Genomic DNA, 16,396 nt, shown 5'->3' on the forward strand with positions numbered 1-16,396 from the left:
TAAAAATAAAAAAAAACGGAAAGTCTAAGTCGAGAAAGTCCTTAAAAATGACCATAAAGTCAAATCCAAAATACCTCCCAAAAAGGCCCTAAACGTCAGAGTTACGCGCTGAAAATGATACACTACAATAAGAAGGACATGCCCTTTTATAAAAATAAAAAAAAAACGGAAAGTCTAAGTCGAGAAAGTCCTTAAAAATGACTGTAAAAATAGCGCGATGTTCAACTGTGCGAACTCAAAATTGATATCAAAAAGGCCCTAAACGTCAGAGTTACGCGCTGAAAATGATACACTACTATAAGAAGGACATGCCCTTTTATAAAAATAAAAAAAAACGGAAAGTCTAAGTCGAGAAAGTCCTTAAAAATGACCATAAAGTCAAATCCAAAATACCTCCCAAAAAGGCCCTAAACGTCAGAGTTACGCGCTGAAAATGATACACTACAATAAGAAGGACATGCCCTTTTATAAAAATAAAAAAAAACGGAAAGTCTAAGTCGAGAAAGTCCTTAAAAATGACCATAAAGTCAAATCCAAAATACCTCCCAAAAAGGCCCTAAACGTCAGAGTTACGCGCTGAAAATGATACACTACAATAAGAAGGACATGCCCTTTTATAAAAATAAAAAAAAACGGAAAGTCTAAGTCGAGAAAGTCCTTAAAAATGACTGTAAAAATAGCGCGATGTTCAACTGTGCGAACTCAAAATTGATATCAAAAAGGCCCTAAACGTCAGAGTTACGCGCTGAAAATGATACACTACTATAAGAAGGACATGCCCTTTTATAAAAATAAAAAAAAACGGAAAGTCTATCGAGAAAGTCCTTAAAAATGACCATAAAGTCAAATCCAAAATACCTCCCAAAAAGGCCCTAAACGTCAGAGTTACGCGCTGAAAATGATACACTACAATAAGAAGGACATGCCCTTTTAAAAAATAAAAAAAAACGGAAAGTCTAAGTCGAGAAAGTCCTTAAAAATGACCATAAAGTCAAATCCAAAATACCTCCCAAAAAGGCCCTAAACGTCAGAGTTACGCGCTGAAAATGATAAACTACAATAAGAAGGACATGCCCTTTTATAAAAATAAAAAAAAACGGAAAGTCTAAGTCGAGAAAGTCCTTAAAAATGACTGTAAAAATAGCGCGATGTTCAACTGTGCGAACTCAAAATTGATATCAAAAAGGCCCTAAACGTCAGAGTTACGCGCTGAAAATGATACACTACTATAAGAAGGACATGCCCTTTTATAAAAATAAAAAAAAACGGAAAGTCTAAGTCGAGAAAGTCCTTAAAAATGACCATAAAGTCAAATCCAAAATACCTCCCAAAAAGGCCCTAAACGTCAGAGTTACGCGCTGAAAATGATACACTACTATAAGAAGGACATGCCCTTTTATAAAAATTAAAAAAGACGAAAAGTCTAAGTCGAGAAGATGACATCGTGGTGAGATGGGTAGCGTTCAACGCAGATATTCATAAAAAGTAATCAGATAAAGGTACATGAGGACGATTAACCATTGCAGCCCATAAGCAACTACCGCAACTCATTTTTGATCGCATAGTACATGGATGTTCGTGACTGCACAATCTACGAGTGGAGTGTAGCCATAACATGTCACACCGAACGACAGGACATAGTAGTAAATGCAGTTGGCATTTTCAAGGTATTTCAAGACTGTTTAGTTCAAACAAAACACACTCATCAGTAACGAAGATACCGGGAGGTCCGACCAAAACCTCATTGAAGAAGAACCAGTCCTGAAGGCAAAAGACCTGCAGTTTGGGCCCATAATCAAAGAAAAAGAAGAATTACAAAACGACATACACAACACTTTAACTTTTGTCGATAATACACCATGCATAAAACGAAAAATCCTACCTTTTATGAGGCTGACTTTCTGGAATCTGCAACAAAGAGGAGATTTGTGTTAAAAATGATATTAAAATATTTTGTGTTTGGGAACAATTGTAAATTTTGACTGGGACAGTGAAGCATTTGTTTGTGTTTGACAGTTTTCTTAAAGAAATTGAGCTATAAAATGAAAGGAATTAACACTTACCCTTTAGCCTCATTCATTCTCTTTGCTGGGAGAACCATCAATTACCAAAGTCGAGATGGATCTTCCTCGTTCGTCAAGAACTGAAAATAAAAATATATTCAAATAAATTCAATAGCTGAGATAATCAAAATATTACTATTTTACTATATCTGATGAGGCACTGTGTATATGTCAACTCCCCCCCCCTGCACCTCTCCTTACGCTACGTTGCTGAATATGAGAAATGATCATGCTCTCTTTGAAAGGAACACGGACGCCACTGGTACAATTCAGTTTCATCTGTCCTACAGTTCATTGCTAATACTCTCTGATTTTTCATGACAGTTTACTTATAAGTCACCTGTTGATAAAGTGAAAACGAAATAAAGAGAGATTGTGAGTGGAAGAAGTGTCGCAATGGATGGGATACGAATCCTGGTTGGTAGCCGGTGTGGGGTTACTTGCAGGTTTGTGCTTGTGACTCGATCTTCATTTGTCAATACCGCAGGTATCGGAGGAGAATCGAGATGTGAACGACAACCATATGTTTACGGCTCCTGTTACTTGGGGGAAAGATTCCGTTCCCAAAAGATAAAACTGACGCAGTGGAATTGTTTGTAAAATGAGCAACGTAAGACTGGGGCACAGCGAATGAAACATAACGAAGTAATGTATCGGAGTCTTGACCGTAAGTACCGGTATTTAAATGAAATTGTCGCAATCGTAGGTGTTCTATCATTACACGGCCAGTGGCCGTCACATGTAGGTACAGCCGGTTATTGTAGGAGATGCTATTTTTCCACGCCAGAAGTACACACACCGTGTGGGCGTTATAAGCTGGCGAGTCACCCGGCTGTCATAGGAGATGGTATTTTACCGTACACGGCGTGACCGTTTTAATGCAAGTGTAACGTGCGATATCACCAGCGCACAAGACCACTCTGACGGTTAACGTGTTAAAAGACAACTGGAACGCATGTAACATAACCTATTTCGTCGGATTAATGTGAAGGCGGGGTAGCAAAATATTAGAGCGCAGTTGTCGTACAGTGTGTCAACAATTAATTTTCCTTCATTACTGTTCAGCCTCACGTTTTGCGGTTGATAAATGAACTCTGGCCCTAGCATTTATACCGAAATGAAATATACCGAATACTTTGAACGGATTGTTACCGTCGATACCAGCTACGTCATATCTTAAGGGTGGCGCAAGGCATTATCGTAACCGTTACCATGCAACTTGTAAAGGTCTACAAACTTACCCCAAATCAACATATCATTGAAATCTTGGGTGTCTTGATTCCAAACACGAAAAAAGGGGCACAAAACGTTAAGTTTTAAACGCAAACAAGTGAATTTGAAATAGGACGCCATTTTATTTAAATTTTCGATAATCTTCAAATGACACCGAAAAGACCGATTTACTAACACTTCCCCGTCAGTTTTTATTAATTTAAGGGTTGATTTTAACAACAAAATAATAATTTACGCGATCGCGTCGCGTCCCGAGAGCCACCACGCAAACGCCGATTCAAATTCGAACTAAAAGTAGTTGGGACGCCATGACTTTTCCTAGCTTAAATTACGTTTATAAACCGATTTACGTATTGCGGGCCGAAACGAACGACGTCCAACTATTTTCCGCGTGTTTTATTTGCCGTTTTTAAAGTTTATTTTAATATTGCACTTCGAAAATTAACCGAAAACCGTAAAAAATTCGACACGTTCCGCGGAACGCCGCAGCGACAGCGCCGGTCACGTGCCGAAACTGGTGTTATGACGTCACGACTACGTGAGTTGATACGATATTCCACCACTGTTTCAAATTAACCCGTTATGTCTTTTAATCCAAAACACTCATATGAAATCAAAATACAACGCAAACAAATTCCAAGATTATTCTCCCAAGGTTCGCCTTTGAAACACTCCTGAGGACGAAACCTAAAGGTTCCGAAAGCCTCTTTGGGGGCCTTCAGCTTGACCTTTAAGTGTTCAAATGTTTTTAAAAGCACTCCTCTCCTGTAGAAAGCGGAGGAGGGACTCTCAGGGTTTCCTGGAGACTCCTTCGTCCCATTTTGATGCCCTTGAACTGTAATTGTTTATTCGCAGAAGTCTTTCAAAACGGCTCGTCAGAGGCTATCGCTTCGGCTTCGCCGTCGTTAAGACCTATTAAGCATTTTTAAAGATTTCGAAGGGCAGTCTAATGCTCCTAAACAGTGGCGTACGTAGAAATTAATTCGGGGGGGGGGGGGGGGATTAAACAAGTTCCGTGGCACATACAGCACCCAGGCGTACAGAAAGGGTTGGGGGGGGGGGTAAGAAATAGAAATTGGGTTGCACAGGCGAAAAAGATTAGATCAGAGCTTTTACTTTAATTAGTCAACGAAAACTTTGAATAATAGGTATATTTATGGGCAAAAAACCAATTTCGACAAAAAATTCAAAGGGCTGTAACTTTTGATCTAGTAATCCGATCTTGGAACTGTTTGGAATTATGGATTCTACAGGCCACATTCTATAAGAACATATTTTTTCCGGTCGATCTGAGACAATTTTTTTTTCGGGGCAAAAAAAAGGCAGTGTACCTTCCCTTTTTTCCAAAAATCGACTGCACCAAAATTTCTCGGGAAAAAACTTTTTCTTATTAATTTGGGTGCATAGAATCCAAAACGATTCGTACTTATTCGATTAGACGCCTCCATCAAAAGTTATGGGCAAAAAAAATTCCTGTTTTTAAAATTTAAAATTCTTATTTTCGTCATTTCGTGAAAGGCAGGACGCAGGTACCTCACCAATGTAGCGAATTGCCGATCGATGCCGACTAGCCAAATCATTGACCGCTAACACTGATCACTCATTGAATATTACAGAATATTTAGATTTTAGTGACTTTAGACTTTAACCGAAACCAAAATTGCTCTCTATATATACACAGGGCCGGACTGGCCCAGGCCGCTAGGCCGCCCGAGCGGCCGTGGCCCCGCGTTAGCGGGGATCCTGGACGGGGCCCTCTTTGGGTCAGGCAATTTTTGAAGCATTAATGCTTGTAAATGTTGAGCGTATTGTTAGTTTAAATTTGGAGAAGGATAAATTAATTGATAAATTTGCCAATACGTCATTGGAATTACAGCGCCTTCTCCTTTAACTTAATGTTCAATACTGCCCAGCAAGTTGTTTGAAATGCAATTAAAAAAATCTGCAAATCCCTTGTCTTTTTTCCGGGGGGGGGGGGGGGGGCATGAGTTTGGGAGAAGCGGAGTATTACCTAAATACCTAATAGCTATGATGATAACTCAATTCTTTTGGGGAGGGGATATATCCCCTTCATCCCCCCCGGTAAATACGCCACTGCTCCTAAAGACTAATTAAAGTTTCTCAAAAGGTTTAAAAAAACTGTAGATCCGATTTGAGACTCGAAGGCTAGTCTATTCATAAGAGGGGTAACACTTAGGCACACCGAAGGCCAATTATAGGATCCGACTAAGACTTTCCCCCGTTCCAGATAACTGTCGCCAAGGATGAGAGTGTCACAGTACGTGGCAGACCACTATGCTCGGTAGTTTCATCTGCGTCGCCACAGAACCCGCACTTGGGCTCTGCCACAAACCCAATATGTTAGGCGGGTGATGCTTGACCATCAAGTGCTCCATGAGGACACCGATGCTCCTCCTAATCTGGCTTCTATTCAGTTTTGGAAGCTTGGAAGACCCAGATTTGCAAAGGGGCCCTTTCGTTGCCCCCTATTCGGCAGTGCGCTGGCACACTAGATCAAGCTTGACCGTCACTGCATCCGTAAGGATCCTGCAAGAGTGCTCTCCTAGCTCATACCTAGTAAAACATATAAAAAAAACCTTTTGTGCAAATGTACAGGGTGTCCCATTTTTACGGTGTCAAACTGATTTTTTTTAATGCAACACAGTGTATATTTTTAGTTGTTTCCATGTCATTTTTTAATCTCTCCATGGAAACCTATTTGCTTTTTTGTTTTTTTGTTAATGTTATCAAATTATTAATTTTTTTCCGAATAAGCAAGCCCCATTTTGATAAATCGTAGCAATCTTGATTTTACAGTTAAGAGATACATTTGATCAACAATGTTAATCTCAATAAAAGGAAACACTTTGGTAATGAGAAAGTGGGATTTAGTGATACACAGGGTGTTCACAAAAGAATAGTAAAATTTCCAAATCGGTGTAGACAGTGATGATAAAAAACAATAGAATGCCAGAAAGTAAGCAAGTGTCACAAATAAATTATGCCTATTTCGTAGTAAAATAAGTTTAATTAAGAAGATGAATTTCGAAAAAGATGAACTAGTTTTTTTAAATAATCTTATTTTACTACGAAATAAGGAGTACACTTGCAGTAAATCATAAATTTTTATAACCACAGCCTACTTTTTATAAACAAGTAATTAATTAATATCAAATATGTAACTATTTTTGTGAAAAATATTGGAATAACCTGGAAACTACGGGGTTTTGGCACAGGACACCCCTTATAAAAATTGAAGAGCACGCAAAAGACTATCGAATAGAGAAATAAAATAGTAGTAGTTTCATTTGAAAAAAAAATCGTTATGGCAAATTTGGAAATTTTTTGTGAACACCCTGTATCACTAACTTCAACTTTCTCATTACCAAAGTGTTGCCTTTTGTTCAGATTCACATTAGTGATCAAATGTATTTCTTAATTTTAAAATCAAGGTCGCTACGATTTATCCAAATGGGGGGGGTGGCTTATAGGGAATTATTCAGAAAAAAATTAATAATTTGGCAACATTGACGAAAAACCAATAGTGAATAGGTTTCCATGCAGAGGTTAATGAATGACATCGATCCAGCGAAAAATATACAGGGTGTTCCATTAAAAAAAAATCAGCTGTACGAAGTTTTTAAACTTCAAGATGTTACCACAGAAATTCCTCCATGATCCTCGCTTAGACCTTCGAATATGGTCCTTATAGCTGCGCTGAGCGATCTTTAGATCTCGCCAGTCCCTAGGAAGCTTAGTTCGCATGGCCCTATTAAAGTGCCAATGGCACCCGTGCTAGCTAAGGGGAGCCCCCCTTCAATCTCATCAACTGTATTCAATGACTCCATAATGCACCACAACTGAGGCACAGTGACGTCCACCTCCGGAACAATGGCGGCCATACGTTCGTGGTGCACCCACAACTTCATAGGTGCTCCAGAACCTCTAGGCTTCTCAGGCGCCTTGAGACACATACTGGACTGCTTCCTCTTCCATCCGATCTGACATACTTGATTCCTGACGTCGGGTTACCCTCCTGAGCCAACGATCCAGACACGTACAACCTTTAGGCTTTGGCGCGGGACCCGCTTAATTCGAGGTTTTACCCTCGGACCGGCACTCCTGACTATCGCCTTCTGTGCGCCTGTCCAATTCTTCTTGCGAATAGGAGCTAATACTCTCTTTTGAGGAACCAGCCCCCTTTTGAGGGTCCCCTCTTACGAGAAGCCCCACGCGTAGTGCGGAAATGCTGCCTAACCTAGGTAGATTCGGGGTCTTCTTCAGTCCTCTCACCCTTAAGATCCGTCACACCCCACTCGACTTCTTCCCCCAACTTCACAACCTTTTCGATCATCCTCAGACCATTCTTTCAGTTCTTAGACTTTTTTCATCTCGTCTTCGATTCCTCGCACTTTACCTTGCTCAGATTTCTCCTGGGAGCCTCAATCAGCGTCTTCACTCCTCGCCAAACTGCTATAATGCTCCTTAAATGTTGTACACTGTGGAACTAAACCTCCTCTAAAATGATAAAGATAGCGAACATGTCAACAACCATCTTATCTTTTTGAGGTCATCATCGCACAGTCAGTCGCGAATTTAACCTTTCGAGAGAATGTTACCGAGACTTCTAACCGTGTGTCTAATTATTTCCTCGGCAAAAGCAGCCAGAATTTTGGGTTACGTACCGAGCCCTTCCTACAGCCATCAAAGTGTGTTTCGACCGATCTGGAGGGAACTGTCGCTACGCGGCCATCACGTCACGACGCTTACGGCTCATCCAATTAACGATCCCCGACTCGTGAACCTGACCGAGATCGACCTTAGTAAGGCCTTACACGATGATATGTCGGTGATTGAAGTGACGAGGATCATGCAGTTTCCCCGCCTGGATGCGGTAAACGGGCTGAGCGTCTTCTTCGAGGCGATGCACAAGGCGATCGACAGGCAACTTCGCCACCCGCCGATAAAGAGGTTGATAGACGACCAGGAGACGAAATTTGACCTTGTGATCTCCGAGTATCTCTACAGCAGTCCACTGGCATTCGCCACCAGGTTCGGGTGTCCATCAATCGGGGTGGTTTCGCTGGACGCGTGGAATACCTTGTACAAATCTCTTGGGAATCCGTCGCATCCCGCGCTGTATTCCAACGCATTTATGCCAGTCGGGGATGAAATGTCGTTGGGGGATCGTTTTAAGAATTTTGTGTCGTCTGTCATGGTCGATCTCCACCTCGACGACGCGCAGAGTTGGGAACAGGAACTCGTGCGGAAGCACTTTGGCGATCACTACCCCTCGGTTCGGGAGATGGCCAAGAACATCAGCCTCCTATTCGTCAACACCGATCCCATCTTCCACCAAATCAGGCCGCTCTTGCCGGCCGTGATACCCATCGGTGCCGGAATCAACAGGTCGCCTGCGCAGTCCACATCTTTGCCGAAGGTAATATTAAGCTCAAGAATTTTGTTTTGGCGCCATCTAACGATTCTTCCAGGATCTTCGAGCGATTCTGGACGGTGCGACCCAGGGTTTTATTTATTTTAGTTTCGGGTCCGTCATGAAAACGGAATATCTGCCAGAGGAGGCGATACGTACATTTTCGGACGTATTCGCAGAGCTCCCCCACGTTGTCCTGTGGAAGTTTGACGGCGACAGTCCACCGGCCACTCCGCCCAATGTGATCATCTCCAAGTGGTTTCCTCAAAAAGACATTTTGGGTAGGTTACCTGCACCTAGAAGTGTCCTGATGATTCATTTTGTCTTTCTCTTCCGCCCCCTCCCCAACCCCCTCTTTTGATAAGAGGTCAGAAAAAAGTAGTTGGTAGAAAGCGGTTCCTTTCAAATCTTTAGTTTCAAACCAATTTATTTTGATGAGACCTTTCATTAGAATATGACATGAAGTTTTTTAGACATCAAGGGTAGATTTCACCCCTTTAGACATTTTTTAAAGGGCAATAGAACGTGAAACTTTATTGTGCAAGTGTCTCATGAATTTTATTGGGTCTCGAGGGCGGGTTTCATCCTTTGAGACATTTTTAAAGGCCATTAGACTGTGAAACTTTGTTGTGCATGTGTCTCATGAAGTTTTTTAGGCATCAAGGGTAGATTTCACCCCTTTAGACATTTTATAAAGGGCAATAGCACGTGAAACTTTATTGTGCAAGTGCCTCATGAATTTTATTGGATCTCAAGGGCGGGTTTCACCCTTTTAGACATTTTTTAAAGGGCATTAGACTGTGAAACTTTGTTGTGCAAATATCTCATGCATTTTATTGGATCTCAAGGGCGGGTTTCACCCTTTTAGACATTTTTTAAGGGGTATTTAGACTGTGAAAGTTTGTTGTGCAAGTGTCTCATGAAGTTTTTTAGACCTCAAGGGTAGATTTCACCCCTTTAGACATTTTTTAAAGGGCAATAGAACGTGAAACTATTGTGCAAGTGTCTCGTGAATTTTATTGGATCTCAAGGGCGGGTTTCACCCTTTTAGACATTTTTTAAAGACCTTTAGACTGTGAAACTTTGTTGTGCATGTGTCTCATGAAGTTTTTTAGACATCAAGGGTAGATTTCACCCCTTTAGACATTTTTTAAAGGGCAATAGAACGTGAAACTTTATTGTGCAAGTGTCTCATGAATTTTATTGGATCTCAAGGGCGGGTTTCACCCTTTTAGACATTTTTTAAAGGCCATTAGACTGTGAAACTTTGTTGTGCATGTGTCTCATGAAGTTTTTTAGACATCAAGGGTAGATTTCACCCCTTTAGACATTTTTTAAAGGGCAATAGAACGTGAAACTTTATTGTGCAAGTGTCTCATGAATTTTATTGGATCTCAAGGGCGGGTTTCACCCTTTTAGACATTTTTTAAAGGCCTTTAGACTGTGAAACTTTGTTGTGCATGTGTCTCATGAAGTTTTTAGACATCAAGGGTAGATTTCAACCCCTTTAGACATTTTTTAAAGGGTAATAGAACGTGAAACTTTATTGTCCAAGTGTCTTGTGAATTTTATTGGATCTCAAGGGCGGGTTTCACCCTTTTAGACATTTTTTAAAGACCTTTAGACTGTGAAACTTTATTGTGCATGTGTCTCATGAAGTTTTTTAGACATCAAGGGTAGATTTCACCCCTTTAGACATTTTTTAAAGGGCAATAGAACGTGAAACTTTATTGTGCAAGTGTCTCATGAATTTTATTGGATCTCAAGGGCGGGTTGCACCCTTTTAGACATTTTTTAAAGGCCATTAGACTGTGAAACTTTGCTGTGCATGTGTCTCATGAAGTTTTTTTAGACATCAAGGGTAGATTTCACCCCTTTAGACATTTTTTAAAGGGCAATAGAACGTGAAACTTTATTGTGCAAGTGTCTCATGAATTTTATTGGATCTCGAGAGCGGGTTTCATCCTTTTAGACATTTTTTAAAGGCCATTAGACTGTGAAACTTTGTTGTGCATGTGTCTCATGAAGTTTTTGAGGCATCAAGGGTAGATTTCACCCCTTTAGACATTTTTTAAAGGGCAATAGAACGTGAAACTTTATTGTGCAAGTGTCTCATGAATTTTATTGTATCTCAAGGGCGGGTTTCACCCTTTTAGACATTTTTTAAAGGCCTTTAGACTGTGAAACTTTGTTGTGCATGTGTCTCATGAAGTTTTTTAGACCTCAAGGGTAGATTTCACCCCTTTAGACATTTTTTAAAGGGCAATAGAACGTGAAACTTTATTGTGCAAGTGTCTCGTGAATTTTATTGGATCTCAAGGGCGGGTTTCACCCTTTTAGACATTTTTTAAAGACCTTTAGACTGTGAAACTTTGTTGTGCATGTGTCTCATGAAGTGTTTAGACATCAAGGGTAGATTTCAACCCCTTTAGACATTTTTTAAAGGGTAATAGAACGTGAAACTTTATTGTCCAAGTGTCTTGCGAATTTTATTGGATCTCAAGGGCGGGTTTCACCCTTTTAGACATTTTTTAAAGGGCATTAGAGTGTGAAACTTTGTTGTGCAAGTGTCTTATACAATTTTTTAGAACCTAAGGGTGGATTTCACCCCTTTAGAGATATTCTAAAGGGCGAATTTCTCCCCCTTACACATTTTTTAAAAGGTATTAGACTGTAAAACTCTAGAACCATTCCCCTATAAGTAGTTCAAAACGGTAGAAGTGGATTCGGACGGACAGACAGACAGACAGACAGACAAAACGCATAATTTTCTTTATTTTTTATAAAAATGCGCTAACAAAACATAATGCGCATGAAAGATGCTCTGGCTGGTCCTGGTGTGGTGTGTTATTGAAAAAAAAACCATTTTAATAGGGCATCCCAACATCAAGCTGTTCATAACACAGGGTGGTCTACAGTCGATGGACGAGGCGATCTACGCGCACGTTCCGATGCTCGGGATTCCGTTTCTCGCCGACCAATTCTACAACGTCCGAAAGATGGCGAACATGGGCTTCGGATTCGAGCTGGCGCAAAGCGATCTGAACAAGCCGACCGTTAAGGCTGCAATTTTGGAGGTCATAGCAAATCCGAGGTGAGTCGATTGTCTCGGTTTTCGTGTCCTAATCCCCAGAGATTTCGCAGGTATAAGACTGAGATGAAGAAACTGGCCAAATTGGCGGACGATCAGCCGATGACCGGTCTTGAGAAGGCCGTCTGGTGGTCGGAGTACGTCATACGTCACAAGGGTGCACAGCATCTTAGAGGTCCCCTGATGAACGCACCTTGGTATCAATACTACTTGATAGACGTGATGGGTGTTTTGATACTGACTTTACTTCTAATCGCCCTATTTAACTATGTCACACTTAAATTTGTATTGAAATTTGTAAAATGGTTGCGTGCGCCTAACGAACGTAAAAGTCGTTAAGGTTTGCGTTATTACTATTCGCCCTCAGCATTCTTCTTAATTTGTATCAGGTGTGTTTTAAAAAGTCTTTTTTATGAGACTTTAAAAGCCCTTTGTCAATTATTATTTTTTTAGTTAGTTACGCATTGCTTTTCACTTAGGATATTCATTTTCGATATAAGTAATTATTCTCTGTACTTGTGGGTTATGATTAATTAAAGTTCACTAAATTAAAGATGTGAAGTTAACTAATAGTGTGCAACCTCAAAAAACAGCACTTTCTTTAAAAGCCAAGCCTTTAAGGGGGTCTCTAGATTTTCCAGCGTCCAAGAGTATAAGAATAAGAAATTTTTTAGAGCCCCTGGAAAGGACACATAGGCCAGTGCGAAAGGACTTTTGGCTGTACGATCACCAACTAAAGTAATGATAATAGGAAGCTTACTGCCACTTAGGCAACCAATCATACAATTGATACCTAAAATGGTAAGTAGCTTTTCCGGCAGGAATTCATGTGGGAATGTAAATATCAAAACAGGATTTTGATAAGAATCAAAATACGCAACTGAGCCTGAAGCAACTTGGAGAAACAGAGTCCTATCCTTTATTGAGAGGAGCGGGCTCTGAATCTAGTTGTGAAAGAAAGGGGGTAGGCACACCGCACAAAATGGGCTTTCTGCGTGCCTAAATGCTGCCTGGTCAGACTCTCCTTATGAATAGAATAGCTTCTACTGAATCTTAAATCGACTCTCGAGTTTTGTTAACGTTTTGAGAACCTTTAATTAGCTTTTAAAGTCTTTAAGAGTATTTTACCGCCCTTAAAAATATTTAAAAATGCTTAACAGGCTCAAGGAGTTTCCAGAGGAAAGTCAGTGATTCCCCCCTCTTTTCAAGAGAGGAGGCTTTAAAGATCTTAAGTGCTTTCAAAATCATTTGGACACTTCTAAAGGTCGAGCTTATTAACACGAAACACGTTAAAAACCCCTACGAGTTTTCAAGAGGCTTTCGGGACCTTTTCTTAAGAGTGTTTAAAAGGCCCTTTAAGACCATCAAGAAGCATTTATAAACGACTCAAAAGTGTGAGGAATCGAAGTGGAGGTCAGCGAAGTCTATAAGAACTGAAAGACTGACAAAATTGAGCAGTCGGAGGAAGAAATCGAGTGGGGTAGTGTGATGGATCTAAAGGGTGAAAGGTCCGAAGAAGACCCTGAAGGGCAATGGGAGCTGGAAAACCGTTGGCGCAAACAGGGGCGAATTGTACAGCTTTAGGACTAAAGATCGTTAACTATCGGTTGTTCGGACCGTATTTTTGTTCCTAGAACGTGTTTTATTTACGTTTGGATTCAAAGACACGTCCAGCAGGTTACGTAAGATGTGTATATAACGATAAATGGGAAACAGAATAGATAATTTGCAATAGCCATAGTACATTTGAAACCGTTTTTAGAATTCGAAGAATGATCAGTAAACAAAAATTCGGATGCATTTGATTGGACCATTTTTTTAGATGGGCCAATCAGAGAGACTCTCGCAGTCGTGACGTCGTTATCGTAAGCTTCATCACGTGATCCAGTATGTCGTTACTGCCGTGCCGAGCGTGTTGTACTCTTCGTTTTCTCATAATTTGGGAAGTGCGAAATTAAAATAAACTTAAAAAAATGCAATTAAGAGACGCGGAAAATAGTTGGACGTCGTTCGTTTCGGTCCGTAATACGTAAATCGGTGTATAAACGTAATTTAAGCTAGGAAAAGTCCTGGCGTCCCAACTACTTTTAGTTCGAATTTAAATCGGCGTTTGCGTGGTGGCTCTCGGGACGCGATCGCGTAAATTATTGTTTTGTTGTTAAAATCAACCCTTAAATTAATAAAAACTGACGGGGAAGTGTTAGTAAATCGGTCTTTTCGGTGTCATTTGAAGATTATCGAAAATTTAAATAAAATGGCGTTTAAAACTTAACGTTTTGTGCCCCTTTTTTCGTGTTTGGAATCAAGACACCCAAGATTTCAACGATATGTTGATTTGGGGTAAGTTTGTAGACCTTTACAAGTTGCATGGTAACGGTTACGATAATGCCTTGCGCCACCCTTAAGATATGACGTAGCTGGTATCGACGGTAACAATCCGTTCAAAGTATTCGGTATATTTCATTTCGGTATAAATGCTAGGGCCAGAGTTCATTTATCAGCCGCAAAACGTAGGGCTGAACAGTAACGAAGGAAAATTTTGTTGACGCACTGTACGATAACCGCACTCTAATATTTTGCTACCCTTCATATTAATCCGATGATGAAGTAGGTTGTAATGCTTACGTTCACCAGACGAAGAACTACCTAAAGGCGGGAATACTTTAGCAAAGTTTCTCACGCAAGTGGCTATTTGATAGTACTGTCGAAGTGTACATGTCCCCCAAGTCAGACGTACGGTGGTATTTACACCTCGACAGCAACTTGCACGAGAAATCTTGTTAGAGTATTCTCGCATTTAGGTGATGGCGCTCATGAAGCGCTTCGTCTGTTTAATGCATCCATTGTCACATGCATTCAAGTTGTTTTTTAACACGATAACCGTCAGAGGGGTCTTCTGTACTGGTGCTAGAAACAGTTATCGCATGTCAGCCGGCTGGCCATACTAACGTTAAACAGTCACCCCATGTGTACAACCGGCGTCGTGAAATACTATCTCCTACGACAATCGCTGTATATGTGGCGGCCAACGTGCTAATTTACAGTGGAATGACCACAGGCTTGCAAAACACTGCACTACGATTGTGACTAATTTCATCGAAATGCTGGTACTTACGGTCGCAACTCTGTCAGTTTATCTTTTTGGAGTCCATTTCAGTTTTCCCCCCGGCAGCTTTAAGTAATTTCAGAACGTACATTCCAAGTTCAAAGGGATCTTGCCAATTTTACTAATTTAATTCGGGTTGCTGCCAAGTAACGGGAACCGTACACATCGTTGTCGTTCACATCTTGATTCTCCTCCGATACCTGCGATATTGACAAATGAAGATCGAGTCACAATCACAAACCAAGTAACGAGATACTCTCCTCGTGAACGTTTTACAAAATGAGACACGGGGGCCCACACCGGCTACCAGGATTCACATCCCAATTCGTTCATCCATTGCGGCACTTCTTCCACCCACATCTCTGTTTATTTCCTTTTCACTTCATCAACAGGTGACTTAAAAAGTAAACATGCACAATCAGAGAATATAATAATAATAATAATAATAAATATAAGTAATGAACTGTAGGATAGAATATTGACCAGTGGCGTACGTGAGTAAATTCTAGTTAATTTTTGTGATCTCTCTACCGTCTTTAGATTAATCTGAATGCTTATATTCAGTAACGTAGCTAAGGAAAGGTGGTGTGCATGATTCTAGCAGAGAAAGACACAATCAAACACATTGCATAATTAGGTGCTAATTACCGAATTAAATGCTCACTTTTTTAAACAAATTATGAGATGTTCAGCCTCGTGTTCAGCCAGGTTCATATGAACTCGGCAGAGCACCACCTTAAAAAACCAAGAAAATGAAAAGTGAACTAACTAATAATTAGGTGCTAATTAAGTGCCCTATTACCAAATTAAATGCTTCCTTTTTTAAAAAAATTATGACATGTTCTGCCAGGTTCATATAAACCCTTTAGAGCACTAGGTACCTTAAATACCCAAGAAAATGAAAATGAATTAATTAATAATTGGGTGTTAATTAAGTGCACTATTACCGAAATAAATGCTCCTTTTTTTTAACAATTATGACATATGTTTTGACAGGTTCATTTGAACTCGGCAGAGCACTACTTTAAAAGTCCAAGAAAATGAAAAGTAAACTAACTAATCATTTGGTGCTAATTAAGTGCCCTATTACGGAATTAATTGCTACCTTTTTTTAAGAAAATTATGACATGTTCTGCCAGGTTCATATAAACCCTTTAGAGCACTACGTACCTTAAATACCCAAGAAATTGAAAATGAATTAATTAATAATTGGGTGTTAATTAAGTGTACTATTACCGAAATAAATGCTCCTTTTTTTTAACAATTATGACATGTTTTGACAGGTTCATTTGAACTCAGCAGAGCACTACCTTAAAAAACCAAGAAAATGAAAAGTGAACTAACTATAATTAGGTGTTACTTAAGTGCCCTATTACCGAATTAAATGATCCTTTTTTTAAAAAAAATTATGATATGTTCTGCCTGGTTCATATGAACTCATTAGAGCACTTAGTACCTACCTTAAAATA

General features: G+C 40.0%; 1 protein-coding gene across 4 annotated transcripts; it reads left to right on the plus strand.

Annotated features, from left to right (window-relative positions):
• The first annotated feature begins 2,341 nt into the window (after positions 1-2,341).
• LOC116161950 (UDP-glucuronosyltransferase 2B33-like) lies at positions 2,342-12,323 on the plus strand. 4 transcript variants are annotated; one of them, XM_031475449.1, is made up of 6 exons: positions 2,342-2,498; positions 2,551-2,730; positions 7,866-8,736; positions 8,789-9,011; positions 11,605-11,824; positions 11,875-12,323. In XM_031475449.1, exons 3-6 carry the CDS (start codon positions 7,909-7,911, stop codon positions 12,158-12,160), a joined length of 1,557 nt encoding a protein of 518 aa, XP_031331309.1. In that variant the 5' UTR covers positions 2,342-2,498; positions 2,551-2,730; positions 7,866-7,908; the 3' UTR covers positions 12,161-12,323. The 4 variants fall into 4 exon arrangements, with proteins under 4 accessions (XP_031331309.1, XP_031331312.1, XP_031331310.1 ...); XM_031475452.1 differs by having other exon boundaries at positions 2,442-2,480; XM_031475450.1 differs by lacking the exon at positions 2,342-2,498 and having other exon boundaries at positions 2,505-2,730.
• Positions 12,324-16,396: the final 4,073 nt, after the last annotated feature.

The sequence above is a fragment of the Photinus pyralis genome, unplaced genomic scaffold (assembly GCF_008802855.1).
Source record: "Photinus pyralis isolate 1611_PpyrPB1 unplaced genomic scaffold, Ppyr1.3 Ppyr1.4_LG10, whole genome shotgun sequence".
Lineage (NCBI taxonomy): Eukaryota > Metazoa > Arthropoda > Insecta > Coleoptera > Lampyridae > Photinus > Photinus pyralis.